Source organism: Erpetoichthys calabaricus, chromosome 7 (genome assembly GCF_900747795.2).
Source record: "Erpetoichthys calabaricus chromosome 7, fErpCal1.3, whole genome shotgun sequence".
NCBI lineage: Eukaryota > Metazoa > Chordata > Cladistia > Polypteriformes > Polypteridae > Erpetoichthys > Erpetoichthys calabaricus.
The window spans coordinates 31,972,205-31,997,322 of NC_041400.2; the positions used below are offsets into that span (position 1 = coordinate 31,972,205).

A 25,118-nucleotide genomic window follows, 5' to 3' on the forward strand; every position below is an offset into this window, starting at 1 on the left:
AAAAGGACAGACCCTGCCCCGCCGGCGTCCGTAGCTTTACGGGGGCGGTCCTACTCACCGTCCCCACTGTGCTCCCCTGGTCAGAAGGTCCAGCGCCGCGCCGTTCCTCTCTCGCCAGCGGCGCTTGTGCTGGTGCGCCTGCCGTCCCTTCTGATCCTTGCGTCTCCGCCCGGAGGGCACATCGCTCGGGTGGTGGCAATCCGACCAGCAGAAGGCATTTCTCCAGCTGCTGCAGGATCACTGCCAAGGAGAGAAAGTCAGTCGACGGTGTGCTTACCTGTCGATCAGCGCCACTCGCCGACTGCTTCCTATGGGCCCTTTCCTCCGGCCCATTCGGGTTTCTGGCTGGCACGGGATGGACATTCCCTGGTCCCGCCTCCATCCAATCGCTGGCGGGCACACAGGACACGTTATCCAACCCCATGCCTGTCGCAAGGAAGGACTTCTGGTCGGCGGCCATCTCGTCCTCCTTCAACACACGGGGACGAGACTCTGGGCTGGGCTGCTGCGGCTGTTGTACGTGCAGCTTCTCCTTCCCAGCAGCTCTTTTTGCCGCGTTCTTGAGCCGCCCCTGAAACACAAAGTCGAACGGCGGACCGCCAATGGTCCGCCACACACTCTGTAGCTGCGGGATTGGGTGCATGCCGCCCCTGCGGCACGTGGGTGAGTTCCCCTGTTGTGCCGGGCCTTTCACAGATATTTTTTCCAATACAGGTCCCCACCTTGACCCAGGTGGAGCATCCTGCCGGCTACGCCACTGTGAAATAGTACGGCCCGGACACACACAGGCAGACACGTTTTCAGCCATCACCACATGTTTATTTACAGTCTATTATAATACAAGTCCTAAGTGCACCGCCACCAACAAACCCCGACAGTCTCCCAAAGTCCAGGCTTCAGTAAGCCACCTCTCTTTCTCTTTCTTCTCTCTTTTTCACACACACGTCAGGCCTCTCCTCGCCGCCTCCTCTCCGACCTCGTCCAACTCCTCACCCGACTCCAGCCTTGATTGCAAGGTGGCGGCCCCTTAAATAGGCAGGTGGCTGATGACCACACCCGGCCACCTGCCAATATATATATATATATATATATATATATATATATATATATATACACTAGCAAAATACCCGCGCTTTGCAGCGGAGAAGTAGTGTGTTAAAGAGGTTATGTAAACATATATATACATAAACATATATACATATATATACAGTAATCCCTCCTCCATCGCGGGGGTTGCGTTCCAGAGCCACCCGCGAAATAGGAAAATCCGCGAAGTAGAAACCATATGTTTATATGGTTATTTTTATATTGTCATGCTTGGGTCACAGATTTGCGCAGAAACACAGGAGGTTGTAGAGAGACAGGAACTTTATTCAAACACTGCAAACAAACATTTGTCTCTTTTTCAAAAGTTTAAACTGTGCTCCATGACAAGACAGAGATGACAGTTCTGTCTCACAATTAAAAGAATGCAAACATATCTTCCTTTTCAAAGGAGTGCAAAGCAAGCAGTCAAAAAAAAAAATCAATAGGGCTTTTAAGTATGCGAAGCACCGCCGGTACAAAGCTGTTGAAGACGGCAGCTCACACCCCCTCTGTCAGGAGCAGGAAGAGACAGAGAGAGCCACAGAAAAACAAAGTCAAAAATCAATACATGCCCTTTGAGCTTTTAAGTATGCGAAGCACTGTGCAGCATGTCCTTCAGGAAGCAGCTGCACACAGCCCCCCTGCTCACACACCCCTACGTCAGCGCAAGAGAGAGAGAGAGAAAGTAAGTTGGGTAGCTTCTCAGCCATCTGCCAATAGCGTCCCTTGTATGAAATCAACTGGGCAAACCAACTGAGGAAGAATGTGCCAGAAATTAAAAGACCCATTGTCCGCAGAAACCCGCGAAGCAGCGAAAAATCCGCGATATATATTTAAATATGCTTACATATAAAATCCGCGATGGAGTGAAGCCGCGAAAGGCGAAGCGCGATATAGCGAGGGATCACTGTATATACATATCTACATATACACATATCTACATATACACACATACATACATACATATTCATACACACATACATACACATATACATATATATATATATATATATATATATACATACACACACAGATACATATATATATATACACACACATACATATATATATATATATATATACACATACAGACACATATATATATACACGAGCTGTATATACCCGCCGTTGCCCGGGGTAGAAGTAACGTAATCGGTCAAACACTTACATATATACCAAAGTAAACCTAATCGGTCAAACAGCTTCATATATACAGAAGCGAACCTAATTGGTCAAACAGTTATGCATGTGCAGAATGATTAACAATCATTAAAAAGAAAAGATTGAGGAACTGTTCTTCTATATGTGATGAAGCCACTAATAAGACAGATTTTTTTCAGGACCCAGCTGTTTCATAACTAAACTACTGCCACCCCAAAGTAATGCCTAATAGTGGTTTTTGGGGTAGCTGTGGAATAAAAAGGGTGTTTTTTAGTCAGTAAGAATGTGACAGTACCCTTCAGTACGGGCTGAAGGGTGCCTATGTAAGGTTTTACATCCTTCCCGTATGGAAAAAAAAACATACTAAACTTTTTTTTCATCATTACAGATAATCTCAGTCAAATCGAAGTACGCATTCTCAATTTATTTTTATGTAATTTTTACTTTTTCACAAAGCCATCCCATGCCAATTTGTATGAATAAACTTTTGCTAGAGAGTTAGCAAAAGTTTATTCATGCACATATTTTAATACGGATAATCTATCTCTAATCAAGGTTCTCATTTTCATTCAAATTTAAAATAATAATAGATACTCATTTTTTTCTTCTGTTTTAGAAAAACCAATCTATGCCACCTACGTCTTCGTCAAGTCAGCTTCATCCAGCTTCATTACATATAGAAGAAGAGTTCCTCAATCTTTTCTTTTTAATGATTGTTAACACGCATAATGTTTGTAAAATTATTCTGCACATGCATAACTGTTTGACCAATTAGGTTCGTTTCTGTATATATGAAGCTGTTTCATCGATTAGGTTTGCTTTTGTATTTATGTAACTGTTTGACCAATTAGGTTTGCTTATGTATATAGATTAGCTGTTTGTCCGATTAGGTTCGCTTCTGTATATATGAAGCTGTTTATCCGATTAGGTTCGCTTTTTTTATATACGTAACTGTTTGACCGATTAGGTTTACTTTGGTATATATGTAAGTGTTTGACCGATTAGGTTACTTCTGCCCCGGGCAACGGCGGGTATATACAGCTCGTATATATATATAGCAAAATACCCGCGCTTCGCAGCGGAGAAGTAGTGTGTTAAAGAGGTTATGAAAAAAAAAGGAAACATTTTAAAAATAACGTAACATGATTGTCAATGTAATTGTGTTGTCATTGTTATAACTGTTGCTGTGTTTTATATATATATATATATATATATATATATATATATATATATATATATATATATATATATATATATATATATATATATATATATTATATATATAATATACACACACACATAAACATTTATATACATATACATATATCTACATATACACATGTACATATATATACACACACATACATAAACACACACATAAGACTTACTGAGTGAAACGGGCTTTCATTGACAATCATGTTACGTTATTTTTAAAATGTTTCCTTTTTTTTTTCATAACCTCTTTAACACACTACTTCTCCGCTGTGAAGCGCGGGTATTTTGCTAGTATATATATATATATATATATATATATATATATATATATATATATATATACATATACACACATACATGCAGTTTTAATAACACAGAAATCAATATAAACATTAACATCATTATCATATGAGAATATGAAGTAATATATAAGAAGCACATTTCATATAAATATAAATTATTAAACAGTAAAATCTTCTTCTGTAATTTGCTACCGTGGCAATTTGTGTGTCTGTCCAGGATTTTAAATGACCTGTAGCTCGCAAACTGTTGCACCTATACACTTGAAATGTGGTACACATATAGTACGTCACGTCTACTATCCGCTTTATGGGTGATGATTGTTTTAGTCTTTTTATCTTTATTTTATTTTATTGTACAATCAAGTCCTATCTGCGCACAGCAGGGCAGCCGTGGGCGGATGCGTATGGTGTATTCACTCGATGTTATCGTGCATTGCGCTGTCAGTGGTATTTTGATAAAAGAATTTGAACAACATATAAGAAGCGTATAAATTATTAAACAGTAAAACATTAACATTTAAGAAGTAAAGTTACATTAAGTACTACTGCTGTGCCTTCGGGTATACCTCATTTTTTGTTTGCCCATTACATGCTTAAATGTATACATTTTTTGGTGCACCTACCCGAGAACACGCGACATATAACCGAGCGTGGGAGAAGCATGGATTTTAAACACGCGTTGAGTTGATGTGCTGGTCTCCCTCGTGAAATAACTGGTAATGTTTGACTAAAATCTACAGCGAGTAAAACGACATTAGCTCCTATTTTTTTTTTTACGATCTCTGAGATGTTGCTTTTTTCGGTTCAAGGCTTCATAAGCTCTTTTATGTTGTATGGTGTACTTATCCCAAACCATCATCTTTGAATGTTGCAAGACTTTCGCCTTGTATGTAGATCGGGGTAATTACATTCATTGCATTCCTAGTCTGAATCACAATGTGATTGTATGGGTGGTTACCTGGCACTGTAGGGTTGCCACCCGTTCTTTAAAATACGGAATCGTGCCGCGTTTGAGAATGAAATTGCGCGTCCCGTTTTGAATCAATACTGGACGGGATTTATCCCGTATTTTTTTTATCATTTTTTTTTTAAAGCAGCGTCTCATGCAAATCATCCCACACGCATTTTATGAAGATGCCTCCTTTCCTACTTTTGATTGGGTAATACTTGATGTCATCGTTAGTTTGATTGGTGTTTTTAACTGTCCAGTGAGTAGGGCGTGTCTTTCAACCGTAAACAGATTTTTTGCACTGGTATCACTGACCTCGACGACGGTGACGTTATACGTCAAAAATAAATTACAATAAATGACGATTTTAGCGATACTTTATTACGACGGCGGCTACATAGACACGATCAAATAAAAACAAAAAAATCAAATAATCATTCTACATTTTCAAAACGTCGAAAAAACGACGGAATGAAAAAAAGGCCCACCCGACGACCCACCCATTCCATTTTTATATATATAGATATACATATTTACATATATATATACACATATATATACATATCTACATATATACACATATATCTATCTATCTATCTATCTATCTATCTATCTATCTATCTATCTATCTATCTATCTATCTATCTATATCTATATCTATATATAGCTGATTACCCAGTGGATTCGCTCACTGAGTGCAAGAGAAAAAAATAAAATGTAGTATGTATAAAATAAGTTTGTTAATTGCCAAATTTATTTTTCCACAAATAAAGAGAACTTACAATAACATAGAAATCAATATAAACAACGTTAACATCATTATCATATGAGAATATGAAGTAATATATAAGAAGCACATTGCATATAAATATAAATTATTAAACAGTAAAATCTTCTTCTATAATACGCTACCGTGGCTATTCGTTTGTCTGTCCAGGATTTTAAATCAGCTGTAGCTCGCAAACCGTTTCACCTATTGACTTGAAATTTGGTACACATATACTACGTCACGTCTACTATTCGCTTTCCCACACATATCAACTTATATATACACACATACATATACACACACATACACATATATACACATACATACATAGTGCGTTGCAACACGGGCTGTGATTGTTACATGGGAGGGAGACAACAAATCACAGCTTCCCGCTTTCTAATCGGGCCTGTGATTGGTGATTTGACGGATGCCCAGATCCCACAGTATTTCCCCTTAGGAGAGGCGTTAGGTAAGTGTAATTGAATAGCGGTGCTGCAAGTTATTACTCTTTTTATCTTTATTTTATTTTATTGTAGAATCAACTCACAACTGCGCGCACCAGTGCGTCTGTGGCGGATGCGTACGGCTGCCGTTTTCATTCTCTACCACCTTCGCTAATCATTCTTGAGGCAGATTGAAGACTTAAGTGCCAAGTGCAAGTTTTAAAAAAAATCAGTTTTAACGGGGAAAGATGCCGACGAAAAAAGAGAAGCAGCGGGACGCTAGGGTGAAGAGCTGCTCATTAAGCAGCAAGCGCATCAACCTTTGAGCAAACGAATGGTAAACGTACAGAGAAAGAGGATAAATAACATGAATGCTCATGTCAAGTGTATTCACTCCACGTTATCGTGCAGTGCGCTGTTCCTGGTATTTTGATAAAAAAATCTGAACAACATATAAGAAGCGTATAAATTATTAAACAGTAAAACATTAACATTTAAGAAGTAAAGATACATTGAGTACTACTGTAGTGCTTTCAGGTATAGTACATTTTTTGTTTGCCCATTACATGCATAAATGTATACATTTTTTGGTGTACCTACCCAAGAACACGCGACATGACCCGGCAGTTAAAAATTTATCGCTCCAGCAATTTTAACTCTGTTACAAAGTCATCTAATATGGTATTGCAAACGGCAGCGGGAGCGTTTCTATAAACTCAATTTAAACTTACGGTTTACACCGTGCTTTGAAGATGCATAGTATGCAACACGTGTTTCGCCGTAATTGTGGGCTCATCAGGCGTACACACTCACTGCACTCCCTTACGGGAATCGAACTTCGGACGTCAGCGCTAGAGGCGAAGCCCCTAACGTTGTGCCACGGCGTGTGGTTCGTTCATTTGACAGCATGTAGATCGGGGTAATTATATTGCAGGCATTCGTAGTCTGATTCACAATCTGATTGTATGGGTGGTTACCTACCAGGTAACGCTTGTGGTTGGTGAGCAAGTCAGCTAACTTCTGCCACGGTGCCCTCTTTCAGTTGCGAGAAGCAGATCATAGAATGGTTGAAATAGTTTAATATATATAGCAAAATCCCCGCGCTTCGCAGGGGTGAATATGGTATTGCAAACAGCAGCGTTTCTATAAACTTAATTTAAACTTACGGTTTATACCGTGCTTTGTTTCATATTCTTTTCCTACCTTATCAATTGTGTAATGTGTTTTTTGAACAGGTTTGATTCATCGAAGTGATCACTCCTGCTGCGTTCAGTCACTTCACATGAGCCGCTCTCTTGTGTGATGTTGCGATGTCCACGGGTTTATTTAATGTTAGCTAAGACCCGGCAGTTAAAAGTTTCTCGCTATAGCAATTTTAACTCTGTTACAAAGTGATCCAAACTCTCGTTTATACCTCGTGTCTTCTCATTAAACTTGTATCTCGCGAATATGGTATAGCAAACGGCAGCGAGAGCGTTTCTATAAAGTTAATTTAAGGTTACGGTTTACACCGTGCTTTTTTATACCTCGTGTCTTCTCATTAAACTTGTATCTTGCGAATATGGTATAGCAAACGGCAGCGGGAGCGTTTCTATAAACTTAATTTAGACTTACTGTTTACACCGTGCTTTTTTATACCTTGTGTCTTATGAAGATGCTTGTATGCGTCACTCACTCGCTTCTTATTGTTTCGCTGCCTTGTCAATTGTGTAATGAATGTTTTCTTCAGCGCTCTTTGGGGTGTTTTCTTCAGCGCTCTTTGGGGCTCCTCCTTCTTTTCTACGTACTGAGTTCACAGTCAGTTCACGTGATTACGTGGGAGGCGTGATGACGCGACACGCAACTCCGTCTCCTACGGCCATCTTGCTGCCTTCCATTACAGTATATGGACAAAAAAGAGGTTCCAGTTATGACCATTGCGTGTATAATTTCGAAATGAAACCTGCCTAACTTTTGTAAGTAAGCTGTAAGGAATGAGCCTGCCAAATTTCAGCCTTCTACCTACACGGGAAGTTGGAGAATTAGTGATGAGTGAGTGAGTCAGTCAGTCAGTCAGTGAGGGCTTTGCCTTTTATTAGTATATATATATATATATATATATATTTTTTTTTTTTGCACACGGCTGACACCCAGGAAGACCGGAGGAGGGCTCACGCCTCCTCCAGACCACGAGGGGGCGACTGCCCTGGTTCTTTTGGGGGCCACGGGTACAGATCTGGGAAGCTCAACCCTGTAGGGGCCCGTGGTCACCGCCAGGGGGCGCCCCCATGCCTGGAGAACCCTGGACCCCAGCACTTCCGTCACACCAGGAAGTGCTGGGGGGAAGACGAGTGGGGACACCGGGAGTGCTTCCGGGCACGCAGCCGGCACTTCTGCCACACTGGGGTGTGTCGGTGGGAGATTGCCAGAACACACCTGGAGCACATCTGGGTGCTCATTAAAGGGGCCGCCTCCCTTCACAAGGAGGCTGGAGTCGGGTGAGGAGAAAGACAAGGTCTGGAGGGAAGAGAAGGAGGCGGCCTGAAGAGTGAGGCATAGTGTGACGTTGGCCTGGACTTTGGGGGTTTGTGTGTGCACTTTAATTGTAAATAGAAACTGTAAATAAACGTTTGGTGGTGTTTGAAACATGTCCTCCTGTCTGTGTCTTGGGCTCGTTCCACAATATATATATATTGTGTTGGGTGACTGGGTCCCATGCCCAGCTCCTTCTACTTATGTTCCAGGGGAGCAGCCATTGGCTCCTCAGTACCTCCCCCGGGACGCTTGGTGGCAGCCTCCCTGGCTGACGATGGTGCCTCAGTTTCCCACAGGGTTCCATGGGAGATGGAGTTTTCCACAACCCTGTGGGGATCTGGGGTGGCCGCCACGGGGTGTTGCATGAATCCCGGTGCCAGCTTGGACAACTTTATAGCCCCACCTGGAAGTGCAATCAGGACCAGGTGATCAAGCACCTGGAGCACTTCCAGGTGGGCTATTAAAAGGACCGGCAACCACCACTCAGGGCCAGAATTGGAAGGAAGAGGACAAGGTTGCCTGGGAGGAGTGGTGGTGCCAGAAGAAGGGTTGTTACTTGTGTTGGTATTACTGTGCTTGGGACTGTGGGACTGTGTTGTGGCTGGAGGGTTCACGGGGAAGACGTGCCCTCCAGCTGAAGAAAAATAAAAGTCCTTTGTGTTTTTACACGTGCCTCAGTGTCAGTCTCTATACAGCGTCCATTTCACCATATATATAAATATATATATAAATATATATATATATATATATATATATATATATATATATATATATATATATATATATATATATTGTGGCGGACGGCCAAGAACCATGCCCAACCGGGACGTCTAGAAGGACCAGGAGAGGGATTATACCTCCCCTGGTCCACAAGAAGGCAGCCGCCCTGGTCTGTATGGGGGCCACGGGAACTGAGCATGGACACTCAACCCTACTGGGGCCTGTGGCCACCACAGGGAGGTGCCTGGAGGATTGTGGAGCCCTGGACGTCAGCACTTCTGCCACACCTGGAAGTGCTGGTGGAAGGAATTCCAGGGACACCCGGAGCACATCCAGGTGATTATAAAAGAGACCGCCTCCCTCGAGAAGACGAGCTGGAGTCGAGAGGAAGAAGGCAATGCTTGGGAAGAGAGGTGAAAAGGCGGCAGGAGAAGTCCGGAAGGGAGAGAAAAGGACAAGAAAAAGGTGTTTGGTGCATGAGCACTGTGTTGTGTGCTGGACATATATAAAACATGTGTGTTTTCAGGACATTCTGTGTCTGCCTGCTTGTGTCTGGCTGAACTACCACAATATACACACACTCACACACACACACATATTATATATATATATATATATATATATATATATATATATATATATATATATATATATATATATATATATATATATATATATATATATTATATATAGTTAGGTCCATAAATATTTGTACAGAGTCAACTTTTTTCTGATTTTGGTTCTGTACATTACCACAATGAATTTTAAATGAAACAACTCAGATGCAGTTGAAGTGCAGACTTTCAGCTTTAATTCAGTAGGGTGAACAAAACGATTGCATAAAAATGTGAAACAACTAAAGCATTTTTTTAACACAATCCCTTCATTTCAGGGGCTCAAAAGTAATTGGACAAATTAAATAACTGGAAATAAAATGTTCATTTCTAATACTTGGTTGAAAACCCTTTGCTGGCGATGACAGCCTGAAGTCTTGAACTCATGGACATCACCAGATGCTGGGTTTCCTCCTTTTTAATGCTCTGCCAGGCCTTTACTGCAGCGGCTTTCAGTTGCTGTTTGTTTGTGGGATTTTCTGTCTGAAGTTTAGTCTTCAACAAGTGAAATGCCTGCTCAATTGGGTTAAGATCAGGTGACTGACTTGGCCATTCAAGAATTTTCCACTTCTTTGCTTTGCTCCTGGATTGCTTTGGCTGTATGTTTTGGGTCATTGTCCATCTGTATCATGAAACGCCGCCCAATCAATTTGACTGCATTTAGCTGGATTTGAGCAGACGGTATGTCTCTGAACACCTCAGAATTCATTTGGCTACTTCTGTCCTGTGTCACATCATCAATAAACACTAGTGTCCCAGTGCTACTGGTAGCCATACACGCCCATGCCATCACACTCCCTTCACCGTGTTTTACAGATGATGTGGTATGCTTTGGATAATGAGCTGTTCCATGCCTTCTTCATACTTTTTTCTTGCCATCATTCTGGTAGAGGTTGATCTTGGTTTCATCTGTCCAAAGAATGTTTTTCCAGAACTGTGCTGGCTTTTTTAGATGTTCTTTAGCAAAGACCAATCTAGCCTTTCTATTCTTGAGGCTTATGAGTGGCTTGCACCTTGCAGTGCACCCTCTGTATTTACTTTCATGCAGTCTTCTCTTTATGGTAGACCTGGATATCGATACGCCTACCCCTGGAGAGTGTTGTTCACTTGTTTGGTTGTTGTGAAGGGGTTTCTCTTCACCATGGAAATGATTCTGAGATCATCCACCACTGTTGTCTTCCGTGGACGTCCAGGTCTTTTTGTGTTGCTGAGTTCACCAGTGCTTGCTTTCTTTCTCAGGATGTACCAAACTGTAGATTCTGCCATTCATAATATTGTAGCAATTTCTCAGATGGGTTTTTTCTGTTTTCGCAGCTTAAGGATGGCTTCTTTCACCTGCATGGAGAGCTCCTTTGACCGCATGTTGTCTGTTCACAGCAAAATCTTCCACATACAAGCACCACACCTCAAATCAACTCCAGGCCTTTTATCTGCTTAATTGATAATGACATAACGACGGACTTGCCCACACCTGCCCATGAAATGGCCTTTGAGTCAATTGTCCAATTACTTTTTAGCCCCTGAAATGAAGGGATTGCGTTAAAAAAATGCTTTAGTTGCCTCACATTTTTATGCAATCGTTTTGTTCACCCCACTGAATTAAAGCTGAAAGTCTGCACTTCAACTGCATCTGAGTTGTTTCATTTAAAATTCATTATCGTAATGTACAGAACCAAAATTAGAAAAAAGTTGTCTCTGTCCAAATATTTATGGACCTAACTGTATATGTCCAGCTATAATTAAAATGCAGAAAAAAACAATGTGTAAATTTTCTTCTGGTTGACCCAAACTTAGAGATTAATCTGTAATTGAGGATTTGAACTGTTCCTTAGTAAAGGTTGGCATTATCAGTTCATTCATCCATTTTGTGGTTTTAAAATAGCTTAGTGTAGGTTCCTTACCCAGAACTGTACTTCTCTGTAATCAGATATCAAATCTCTTTAGAATGCTCCACTGAAGTCTCCACTGTACAAGCTTACTAGGTGGCATTGATTTAACCTCACAAATTAATTTCATTCTACTTATTTCATGCACCAAATGAATATATCAGAAAATTCAAGTTTACATTTATTATCATGTACACGCTGTGCAATGAGAATCTGACGTGAATGATTCCCCACAGACTAGTGATTATTGAATAATATAAACATTCAACACTGCATTAAACACAATCACAGTCAGACTTCATATCCATTATGTAGGAAACACACAGTGGGTACCCTCATGCAATTGTCAGTATGAGTGGCTGTTGAGTAGGCTTATGACCTGTAGATAAAAACTGTCCCTGAATTTGTTGGTGCAAGTGCTAATGGCCCTGTGATTGACCAATGGCCCTGTTAAAAATGACTATGTAGGGTGCCTGAAGTTTTCAGATGAGATGAGATTAGATTAGATTAGATTAGATTAGATTAGATTAGATTAGATAGAATTTATTTTTTCCGCATCTGAAATTTGGCTTTTTACAGAAGCTCCTTATAGAAATAGATGCATAAATAGATGAATAAATAAATATATATACACATACACCATAGTCTGAACACACACCAGAATGACTAAAAAGGAAGAAAATTTAAATTGAAAGAAAACGTTTGACTTGTGGCTGTCACAGTCCTAATGAAGCATTATTTTGAAATATTGCTGTTAGTGTAAAGCAGCCCAAGTCATGTTTCTTGACACACTTCTGCTAAATAATTCACTGGCTGAAAGTCCTCAGTGTTAGTGTGTCAGAGCGAGGATGTGCAGCATCGTTCATAATGGCACTCAGTTTTAACTCTCACTCCTTTGCTATTACCTCCAAGGAGTCCAGAGTGCATCCCATAACTGAGCCAGCCCTTTTAATTAGGTTGTTGATTCACGGGGCCTCTCATGAAGTTTTCAACACCACAGCGTAGAAAATCACAGTGCCATCACAGAGTTGTAGAAGATGTAACGGATGACACTCACATTAAAGGAGCTCAGTCACATGGCAAACAAAAGTCTGCTTTGCCTTTTCCTATATAATTCCTATGTGCTCAGAGACCAATCTAACCTGTCATTGATATGGACCTCCAAGTACTTGGCGGAGTGCACCACATCTGCATTCACTCCCTGAATAGTCAGTTTTGGTACAGCAAATGGCAATAACCAGTTCCTTGGTTTTGCTGACATTAACATTAAAAAACTATTTTTGCACCAAAAAACAAAGTTCTCTATCTAACTCATTTATTTTAATAATACTGTTTGCCTTTCTAAGGTATTGTGTGTCCTTTATGCTTGTAACAGAAGACAGTTGTAAGGCAGTAACAGTCTGCTTTGAGTTTGCCACCCTCTGTGGTGCTTTGCAGTTCTTATCCAGGATGTAATGAAGCCATTGAAGTTGGGATCATAAAAAACATGAGCCTGTTCCTTAGATGTCTAGGAAAATAAAGGTGCATGTCAGCCTTGTTGAAAATAACTGAGATGTGCTGCACCCAGATTAGGTCACTATTAATGATGTCTCCAAGAAATTAAAAATTGCTGCCCATCTTCACAGCATCTCCTTTGCTGTAGATGGGCATATAGACTGTGTCTGGTGTTGTCCTGACACCAGTATGACAGATTCTGTCCAGGTAATATTTCTCATTGTTGTTAGAAATAGCTTTGCCATTAGTAAACTTGTCAATGCTGTTAGAGTTATGTGCAGCAATTAGTCATTTATGCTCTTAGGAAGAGGTATAACAAGAAGGAGCCAATGTGTTCTCCATGACCTTCTTGGATGGTCTCTGGTTACTATTCCTGAATAATTTGTTTACAGCAAGAACAGGATGAAGCCTGAGGAACCCAGAATGCTGAACTTCCATTTGTCATTGTCTTAAATATGAAATGGGAGCACTGGCACAAGGATATGGAAATGACTCTAACAGTAGCACTGTCTGATCATAAATAGTCTAGATTCTAGACTATTTATGATCAGACAGTGCTACTGTTAGAGTCATTTCCATATCCTTGTGTATTCTTTTGTTACTTCCTCATAGATTTACAGTATAGCATATTAGTGCCACGTGACTTTCCTTATCTGAACCCATATTGAGTATTTGTACAACAAATACTCAATATGGGTTCAGATAAGGAAAGTCACGTGGCACTAATATGCTATACTGTAAATCTATGAGGAAGTAACAAAAGAATACAATCAGAGACATGCATATGGTATCATGTATCTTGATTTTCAGAAGGCTTTTGATAAGGCTTCAAATGAAAGGTTAGTGATTAAACTAAAAAAAGTTGGAAGTCAAGGCACGGTCTGTAAGAGGGTACAAAACTAACTCATACAAAGAAAGAAAAGGGTTATGGTGAGTGGAACCTTTTCAGAATTAGATGATATTAAAAGTGGAGTCCCTGAGTGGTCAGTGTTGGGGCCACTGCTCTTTTTAATAGGCATAAATGATCTGGACAAGAATATAATGAATAAGCTAGTTAAGTTTGCAGATGATACCAAACTAAGTGGAAGGGCAGATAATGTAGAATCAGCTAAATTGCTACAGAGGGACTTGGACAAAATACAGACTTGGGCAGAATTGTGGCAGATGAAATTTAATATAATTATATTTAAATTATTAAATGTAGGAAGTTCATATGTTAGATGTGATACACAATGGGAGGACTGAAACTTGAAAGTACACCTTATGAGTAGGACCTAGAAGTCATAGTGGATTCATGACTATCATCATCCAGACAGAGTATAGAGTGATCATTGAGTGTTAGGTTATACTGTACATGTGTGGAGTATAAGTCAAAAGAGGGTATGCTTAAGTTATATAACACACTGGTGAAGCCTCACCTGGAGGACTTTGTTCAGTTTTAGAATCGATATTGTGGAAGATTGTGGGTTCGCTTCCCGGTTCCTCCCTGTGTGGATAGCGCTTTGAGTACTGAGAAAAGCTCTATATAAATGTAATGAATTATAATTATTATTATTATAAAAAGGCATAGCAGCATTCTAGAGAAAGTCTAGATATGAGTGACTAGGATGATTCTTGGAGTAAGAGGAATGAGCTATGAAGAGTGGTTGCAGGAGTTAATCTTTATCAGTTGAAGCACATGGAGATTAAGAGGTGACACGATTGAAGTTTTCATAGTTGTTAAAGGAATTTTTACAGTGGATGCCAGCTGTTACTTTAAAATAAGTTCTGCAACAAGAACACCAGGACACAACTTGAAGCTTGTTAAGGGCAGATTTCGCACAAATGTTAGAAAGTTTTGCTTCACATAAAGAACCACAGAAATATTAAATAAACTACCAGGTTGTGTGGTGGCAAGCGGGACTTTAGGAGCCTTCAGATCTTAAACTTGCTGTTATTTTGGACAATCTAGATGATTAAGAGTGACTTGTTTTTGCCTCAGTATTCTAATTTTCTAATGTATCCTAGTTAGGTACTGTCATTTCAGGTGGTCATGTTTATGTTTTTTGTATATTGTGTCACAATTGAGCTGCCTTTTTTTAAGAATTTGAATACTTTTTGTAAAGAAAGCCTTAATATGCAGTACACTTGCCTGTTATAGGTTGTTACGTTTGCTAGCAGTAAGGTAAAGGCATAAAGGAAGATCTGTCAGAAACTGGACAATTGTGATGTGATATCTGGTATAAAGAACAGATACCTAAAAAAAGGGGCTGGACCATTGTGTTAAATACCCATGTATTCTAGGGCAGGTGTGTCCATGTAGGTTTGTTGTTCCCTTTTCCTTCCTTCAAAAAAGCAAACTGCGCCAACAATCAGCATTTGTTTTTAGAAGTTGATAACCTTGCGTTGGTATGGAAACAGTGGATTCTGTATGCAGCTGTGTTCAGCTGCAGAAGCCGTAGTTTGCCATTGTTGCCATGGAAACTTTGCAGGCATGTGCATAAGGGTTGCTTACTGATGTAGCTGGGGTGTGCTCTTCAATTCCTTTTTTTCAGGCACGAGACGTTCTGCATTGTAGGAAGGGGAAAGGACAATGCAGTTTAAATAAATGATGAACAAGGAATACAGCTGTTGTCAAGGAAGAAATAGTTTGCATTTCCCAAAAAAAAAACAGCCATATCACATGCATGCATACATAAATACATACATAGAGTATATGAAGTAGATTTTTTGAATGAAATAAAATGGGAAGTAAAAATTTTCCATTCTCTACTATTGTCACATTTTTAAACCTTGGTTGTTTAATGATTCTGGCTAACTGTCATTGCGATTAGGGAATTACATCGACTAGTGCTTCAGCATAGCTAAGTACACATTTGACAAAAGCTCCCATGTCTAGAAGATGAAATGTGGATAAAAGGAGACTTAGAAAATACATTTTCCACTGTGGTGAACATGCTATTTGATGACACAACACTCTTTTTAATGAACGCCTCATTTTGTAATTTTAGAAATAAATGTGATTGTATTTTAGAGCCCAGGACAGAGTGTAATATTAGCCCCCCTGAGGTTAGAATAAGAATATTCCTCATGTGTGGTGTGAGAGTGGATTTTGGTAACCGTGCTACAGAAGAAGTCTTGAGGAGGTTACTTAGATAGCCAGTGCCTTAAATTGAGGAGTTCAGGGATGAAGTGTGCACTGCGGCATACTAGGAGGTGTGATGGGCTATGCATTTTAAGGTAACCCTTGCTGTGGTATGAGTGGCTGACTCCCAAACAAGAAGCAGCCAATGAGTGATGGCAGGGGGTGTGTTAAGGGGCATTTCTTAGAGAGAAAAGTAGGGCATCAGCTTCAAGTGCTGTTTGGGTATGTATAGATTATCATTTTATTTTTTCTGTATAACTGTGCTTTCTCCTTTCTTAATTCTTTCCTAAATGGCCTTGATAAAAGTTAAATGGAACATTTTATTTTTTAAACTGTCATAATGTGTTTCAGGTGGCATAGTCCTGCTCTCTCACAGCTGTCTGTTTAAATCCCAGCCCATTAGTGCACAGTTTGTACCATCTCCCCTTGTTTTGCTTGGTTTCTGCTTGTGTGCATCACATATCCTCCATTTTCCCAAACATGTAAATATTAGGTTGATTGATAACTCTAAATTGGTCCTGTATGAATGAGTGTGTATGTAATCATGCCCTGTCCGGATATGGTTCCTAGCTTTTTGCTTGATGCTGCCAGGATAGGTTCTAGTCCCTGGCCTGGACAAAGTGGGTTTGATAATGAACCTATTATAAATCTATTCCATTAACTGGTCTGTTCACTGGCAAAATCCTCCATCACACTTTATTTACCATACTCTAGGTATATCCATGCATTTATCTACTAATAAATATATAGTGAACAGAACACAAACAGGCAGCCTTAATCACTCTGTTTTTGAGCACAGTAAGCTTCTAGTTCATGGAGCTCTGACCTTCTTAGAAGCTGGTCCAGACTCAACACCTACTTCTGCAAAACTATTGGAGTCACATAGGACATTCCTTGTTGCATCTGGGTAGAAGCCACATCACACAAGTTACATGGTCGTCTCTTCCATTCATAGGATGGAAACAGAATATGGGTGTGTGATTGTGTAATGCCCTCCCTCTCCCTCCTGTGTTTCCCTTTATCTGAACTTGTGAAATACTCCCCATGCTTGCATATACAGTATATAAGTAAAGCCGCTCTTTGACACTCACCTTAATGTTTTTTTGTTTGTTTTTTGCCTGTTATTTTGTACAACATTGTTCTATTTTGTAAAATAATTTCCATTCTAGTGTTTAAAATAAACTCTGTTTGAAAAAAGGTTGAGTTTATACTCTGTTTGAAGGATGCTGCCACACACAATGTTACACCTAATAATAAATAATATAGTGTCCTTCTTACTGTCTTTCTTTTCAAACTCTTTGGTAGTGTACACCAAAAGATCTTAAGCCATTACTTTACAAGCCTTAGCAGGAGCTTTCAGAGGAGACAAAATGGAACTCTGTTATAACAAAGCTCAAGCTACCTCATCATTCTCCTCCTCCTCCTCCTCCTCCTCCTCCTCCTCCTTGTCTCCCACCAGGCTCTGTGCATAGCAAGTAGCCTAACTGTACTATTTTAATTTTCAGAAAATCTAAATAGAGCAGCAACTGAGTCATTTGTGTTGTATATTATTCATAGGTTTTTGAGTCAAATGCTTGAAGCAGAACAACTTCAGCTTAGCTGCCTACAGGAGAGGACCACTGTTATATACATTGAAAGCTTTGTCCATTTCTGTTTCTTTCTGGCAATTCTGTCCTCTGTAGAAAACTCTTTGGATTAGTGATCTCATATCTTGCAGCAGCATAGCTGTTTTTTAACTACACTGCAAAGAAAGATTTAGGAGTAATACTTAATAAAATAAGTATACAGTCTATTTCATCCTTCCTTGCTTCTTCCGTGCATCAAGTGTGTTTCAAATCCTCTATGACAGCACCATGCAGTGACACTCTTCCCTGTGTTCAATGTTTTGTGCATCATTAAAAACAGAAACCTGCTTTAACGCACAGCCTGCTTGCCTATTGTCATGACGTGCACTTAGAGAGACAAACAAAGACTCTGTAGCTTCATGTTTGCATTCTTCATGTGAATGAATCAGTAAGAGGAAAGAGAGGGAGAGAGGGGTCTGGGGTGGAATTGCATTTATTGCGTTCATCAGCATCTCCTCTGGGGAGACTTTTTATACATGTTTATTGTGAAATAAATACACCTCATTTCTAGAGTGCATATTTTGCATTTTTGATTGCAAAACTGGTAGGAAAACAGACCTTTATGATCTTTGACAGTACAAAAGATTTGCACCTGTAATAGAAATGGAATCTTCCACTATTCTGCAAGCCTTGCCTGAATGACTCATCCAAGTCCTTTCTTATTGGATAAGACCATTAGCACCCTAGGGATTGCCTTGCAGAGGCTGCAAGGCCCCTCTTCATTCACAGAAACATTGATATGCAAGCCAATCGTTTCATTCACATAAAAATAATTTTTTCATTCACATTTTGATGTATTCTACTTTTATATTATCTAGCCTTTATTAACTACTTTCTTTGTATTTGAATGGAACAATGGATTTATTTGTGTATCCTTTATTTCAAATAAATTAACCACATCATTTAGGCAGAAAAGACTTTAAGGGGTATTAGAGAAGGCTGCGGCTTGATTGCAAAGGGAGAATAACAGTGCTTGAGAATGGCTGCTGATCACCAGAGACTGTCAGTGCTAAAAATCTACATTAATCATCTGCACCATATATAGTTCATATAATGCTATATTAAATTCTAATGCAATTTCTATTTTAGGCTTGTGTTCACTGTGCACTTAACATCTCGATGATTGATGGGCACTTTGCAGTTCTTTATATAAACACATATCTAAGTGAATGAATAGACCATTCTTGTGAAGAAAAATAAATAATGTGCTTTGCTTGATCTACAAGCATCTGAAGCTAGTAACTTTGATAAGATTTAATGACAAAATTAAAATCCATCAAAAAATCTGTATTTTATTAATATATTGAAATCTATATTTCAGCTTTTTCAAAACCGAAGGCATAACTTGGAGGATATCATATAAAAGACATCCAAAATTTGTAATCTGTAAAATTAGAGTTCAGCTTGGAATATCAGTAAATGTATTAGGGGTTAGAAAATGTTTTACTGTCAGTAGTTAAAAATAGCACGTATTTCTGGGATCTATCTATCTATCTATCTATCTATCTATCTATCTATCTATCTATCTATCTATCTATCTATCTATCTATGCTTCTTGAAATTAAGATAGCACAGAATATTTTTTTTAGTAAATAATTAATGGTGCCTGTGTGCATTTGTTTGTTTGTGTGAACATAAATAACATATATATGTATATTTATTAGGCTATATGAATACATGCATATTTACATATTTATATACTATGTATTTTTGATATATGCTGTGTCTTTCGCTCTGTAAATAATTTATACATGCATATACACCATATTCATTACTATATACGTACACATAGTCACACAGGTGTATATTTATATTTATTAATTTAATGATAGATAGATAGATAGATAGATAGATAGATAGATAGATAGATAGATAGATAGATAGATAGATGTGTGTGTGTATGTGTGTGCATGTGCACAACAATTTCTAAAATCATTTTAAATTAGTTAACAAAAATCCAGAAGTAGATCATTTTCCTTATTAATTATATATCAGAACAAGCATGATTTTTAGAGAATAACTTGTTAAATCATTGTGTAATATTATTAAAAGCATCATTTTGAAATTTTCTTTTTTGCACTTCTATTATAGTCCCATTTAATTCTTTGGGGCATATGCAAATGTTCATTCTTAAATCTGGAGGGTGAAGTATAAAAGATATAATACACAGCTGCCTCCACAAAACAGCACAGGGTAATGTAAAACACGCAGTGGAAACCATTCTAATTTGCTGCTGATAAGAGAGATTTTTTTTTTTTGTAGAAAGGGGGGGAAACATTCCTGCGGTTAAGTGGAAATATCAGTCTGAGAAGATCGGAAAGGGAAATTTGAGAATTGATTGGTTCTAGTGTGCTGTAAGTGGGTGGATTTTTTTTTTTTTTTTTTGCTACAGGAAGTGATTTGCAGTGTTCAGTGAGCCTTTTGTTGAAACGGGTCTTCTCAGTTGTGTGACTCATGCTTTAGCTGTGAGCGGCTTGGCAGCTTTAGAAGGACCAGGGATCTCTGTCATTGAATACTGTTACTTGTCTGTCTGGATATCATTCGGGAGAGCAGTCTTACTGTTATTTTTCTCTTTTCATTGATGACTTTTTTTTTCTGTGGATTTTCCTGTTTTGGTTTGCGTGTGGGGTCATCATATTTACTAGATTTTTAGAGTGATTCTTCAAATAAAAAGACAAAAGATTGACAAAGCTCTCCATTGCTTGCTGTTGATATGAGGCATTTACTATGCTAGAGAATGCGCTTTTTAGGCTGGCAGTGGATTTGCCAGTACATATGCAGGAAGCGAGATAAAAGGGCATGCTTAACCGTACCAAATATAACCGCTTCAAGGATGAGTCCGTAACATCTGTAGATGAGCTTCTCCACAGTTTTTCCATGAACAGCAAGGTCTCGGCTTCTCCTGCGACACCCGCTGCTCACCAGTACCCATCCTCAGCTGAGGTGCTGCAATCTGATCAAGAAGATGGACCCACCACTTTTTGTACCCTCATTCACAAAGTGTCCCACTTGAAATTCTCAAGTACAGGCAGCCTACTGGGCATCAAAAACCTCTCCACTGCAGTGAAAGACCTTGCTGCCTCCAAGCTGCAAAGCAGCTCAAATCCTCCTGGCACCTTAGTGGGATCTTTAGACAACACATGTAACCCTGCCTCTACCACTCTGTGTTCTCAGCAGGACCTGAGCAGAATGAGCACAGGAAAAAAGAGCAGGCTGGAGGACATGCACCTGGGCAGTGAAGATTGGAATCAAAGTGGCAGTGTTATCAATAAACCCTCCAGAGGATGGCTGCACTCAAATGAGAAGATCCTGGGACCTGGAGTGACGTACATTGTAAAGGTTGGTCTCTTTCATTCTCCCTTTTTCCTCAATGAAATGCACTTCATTAAGAAACAAAAGGAAGCTAGGCTGCCTGCTCTTTGTTTGTTCGAACCGCTTCTGAACAATTTAAACCAAAGGGGAGGTCATTAATTCTGTGTTTCATCATGGATATAATGTGAGACAGCATTGGTGCTGCAAACACACACACACATACACACACACACACAAAATCCCTTAAGCATGTATCTTAACCCTTTGAGCGCTGAGAATTATTCATTCATCTTCTGATGTAAAGGAATAGAATACCACAAATTCAGTGCCACTTTATTAAATATTACAGAATATTAAGAAGCAACCTGAAACACTCATAGGGTCCAGAAATATTTGTTAATGGCCTGATAGCTCAACCACCTGTGCACAATGACATGTATTATCAAAACACAATAAAAATTTCTCAGTATTTGATTTTTTTTTATTTGTTTCTGATTTTTAAATCTATGAATCTATATGAGCAAAGTGATCTTACTTGTAAACATACTGCTTTTCTGTACTTTTTTATTGTAATTTTTCACAAATATTGTATACAAATGCATATATTCTTGAGGAAAACGAGTTGTGACCTAAAGTAATAAGCATCTTGTTTATTTTTTTTTTGCAGTCTAAGCAGTAAGATGTAGGATCAAAGCTAGAATTTTGCAAAATACTGTATGTAAAGATTTCATTTATTTCAGAATTCGTTAAAATAATTTTTTATTTTCCTGTAGTATTTTATAATTATAATTGCATTACTTTCAACATTAAGTAGACATATGCATATTCGGAAACTGCATGTTATTTTTTAATACATGCAGTAATCAGTTTATCTGTAAATGTAAGTTTATGTGAAAGATGGTTGTTGACTGTGATCAATGCAAATTTGTCAACGATTCGTCACAGAAGTACTGTAAAATTTGTATATTTTTTATAAAAAATAGCTAATTCAGTATAAAAGAGTGTGACGTTTTCTTGGAGCTGAAACAATCTGGCTTTATTTTTATTGCTAAATATTATTTTGGTGTGGAGATTTTGTAAAAACGATATTACATAAATACATGTCTTTTTTGTGTGTTTGTGTGTATAACGTATAATGCAGTGCATTATGTGTACTGCACAAGTACACACACTTTAATATGTATACATATGTATGCACGTCTAAATATTTACACAGGCTTTCATTTTATATTTATACTGTATACAGCATACACACACATATGCATGTTTTATATTTGACAAATAAAAAGCTAATGTAATATATATGTATATATTATAGGCACCTATATGTATGCACTTTGTTTATATCTGATACATAAATTAATAATTGTCTTATTGATTTATTGGGAATATAATCCATATAAACACAAATCACATGTACACTATACCTACCAGCCTTTTTAAGTATAGCAAGGTTTAGCTTTAATACTTCATAGATGTTGTCAAATGTAAAGGGGAAAGATTTTTTTTAAGTGGTGCAGCATGTCCTTTCTTGTCAGCTTTTTAATAGAGATGATGCTTTGTGTGTACATTTCACTCCATTAAACACAGCTTCTGCAGCATAGTACATCTAAAAATTCACAATCAATACTTGGAGTACGTACATGCCACAAAAATGCCTTTCTGACATACCTTGTGGCTCCATATTGAGCTTAATGTTTGATTGTGCTTGAGGCTCTTTTAATTAGAGCTGTGTGTCTTGCCATACACTCCATGCACCATTAAACGAGACAGTAATGGTAATTGACAGTTGATGCTGCCATTTTTCTTGATCATAGGGCAATTACCGTCACGACGTGTATACGTATATATGTATTATTATGTAATCATGCTCATTCACTCAATCCACATATAATCACACGATGCGATAAAATAGGGCCTAGGACGATATATGTTCAGATGAAATATTCCAAAGGTTATTTCATGAAGGTTATCTGCCTACTGTCTATACCACACATTTAGGTCTTTTCATAAAACATGTATAATTTATTTCCATGCATGTCATCTCTTCATCCTGTATATTTATAATTGTTCTCTGTGCTATTTATTTTTGTACATAGTGTAACATTTGAATATCTACTGACATTCATTATCCTTTATATTTATACCAATTCATTGTTTTTGCTCTAGTTACAGTATGTATACGGTTTCTTCCTGATACTTGGCTATGAAATCAAAACATAGCATAAAATGCACATTAAATGTGCACTATATTTAATATGACACACACAAAGTTTATATAAATATGCCTACTAGTCAGTCTTACATTCAGATTCTTTACTTTAAGAGAGTCAAATGCTGGTCAGTGCAAATTTTGGCAAATGCTTTTCACAAAAATCACATTTGGAATACATATCAGGCAATCTTTATTTTAATACCACCTTTTATAGTAAGCATTATTTCAACAGTCTTTAAAAAGCAGTTACAAAAGCAGTACATCATACAGACCAATTTCATTCCTGAATAATGATGTTAAGATACTTTCAAAAATTCTAGCTAGAAGGATGGAGAAAGTGCTGCCCTCGGTAATATCACAGGATCAAACTGGATTTATTAAAGACCTATCTTCCGATCTCCGATGCTTGTTTAATGTTATATATTCACCAGCAAAATCAAACACCCCAGAGATATTACTATCATTAGACGCAGAAAAGGCATTTGATATGATTGAATGGAACTACCTTTTCACTGCATTGGAGAAATTTGGGTTTGGCCCGAATATTTGTGCATGGATCAAACTACTGTATACCAATCCAGAAGCTTCAGTTTGTATTAACAACATTTGTTCAGACTACTTTAAGCTAGAACGTGGTACCAGACAAGGATGTCCCTTGTCACCACTGCTGTTTGTTATCGCCATTGAACCACTGGTGGTTCACTGTCGAAATTCTTATCAGATAAAGGGGATTATCAGAGAAGGACTGGAACAGAAAATTTCTCTATATGCAGATGATATGGTTTTATATATATCAGACCCAGAAAACACTGTGCCTGCAGTTTTAACAGCACTAACAGAATTTCAAAAGATATCTGATCTTAGAATTAATCTGAATAAAAGTATACTCTTTCCAGTGAATTCACAAGCATATAATATTAGATTGGACACCCTACCTTTTACCATAGCAGATCAGTTTAAATACCTAGGGGTAAATATCACAAGTAAACATAAGGCTCTTTATCAACAAAATTTTGCCGTCTGTATGGAAAAAATTAAGCAAGACTTGCATAGAAGGTCAACCCTTCATCTCACTCTAGCTGGAAGAATTAACGTTGTTAAGATGAATATCCTTCCTAAACTCCATCCATCCATCCATCCATTGTCTCCCGCTTATCCGAGGTCGGGTCGCGGGGGCAGCAGCTTGAGCAGAGATGCCCAGACTTCCCTCTCCCCGGCCACTTCTTCTAGCTCTTCCGGGAGAATCCCAAGGCGTTCCCAGGCCAGTCGAGAGACATAGTCCCTCCAGCGTGTCCTGGGTCTTCCCCGGGGCCTCCTCCCGGTTGGACGTGCCCGGAACACCTCACCAGGGAGGCGTCTAGGAGGCATCCTGATCAGATGCCCGAGCCACCTCATCTGACTCCTCTCGCTGCGGAGGAGCAGCGGCTCTACTCTGAGCCCCTCCCGGATGACTGAGCTTCCTAAACTTCTTTTTTTATTTCCAATATATATATCAATAAATCGTTTTTTAAGCAATTAGATTCAACAATAACAATAACCTCATTCATTTGGAACTCAAAACACCCATGTATCCGAAGAGCAACCCTACAAAGACCTCAGGCAGAAAGTGGCATGGCTTTACCTAATTTTCAGTTTTATTACTGGGCAGCAAACATACAAGCCATAAAAACCTGGACACAAAAAAATGAA

At 38.7% G+C, this 25,118-nt stretch overlaps 1 protein-coding gene across 4 annotated transcripts in view; it reads left to right on the forward strand.

The window, feature by feature from the left end:
* The window catches only part of shc3 (SHC (Src homology 2 domain containing) transforming protein 3), a 267,622-nt gene that overhangs the window by 163,944 nt on the left and 78,560 nt on the right, over nucleotides 1-25,118 (forward strand). For 2 of the 4 annotated variants that reach the window (XM_051929722.1, XM_051929723.1), the window contains exon 2: nucleotides 21,077-21,241. The exons of 1 other annotated variant lie outside the window; for it this stretch is intronic. In XM_051929722.1, coding sequence (XP_051785682.1) covers nucleotides 21,092-21,241 — 150 coding nt within the window. In that variant the 5' untranslated portion in view covers nucleotides 21,077-21,091. Of the gene's footprint in view, nucleotides 1-19,966; nucleotides 21,242-25,118 lie in introns of those variants that run through there. One more of the 4 variants, XM_028804853.2, reaches the window with a different exon arrangement.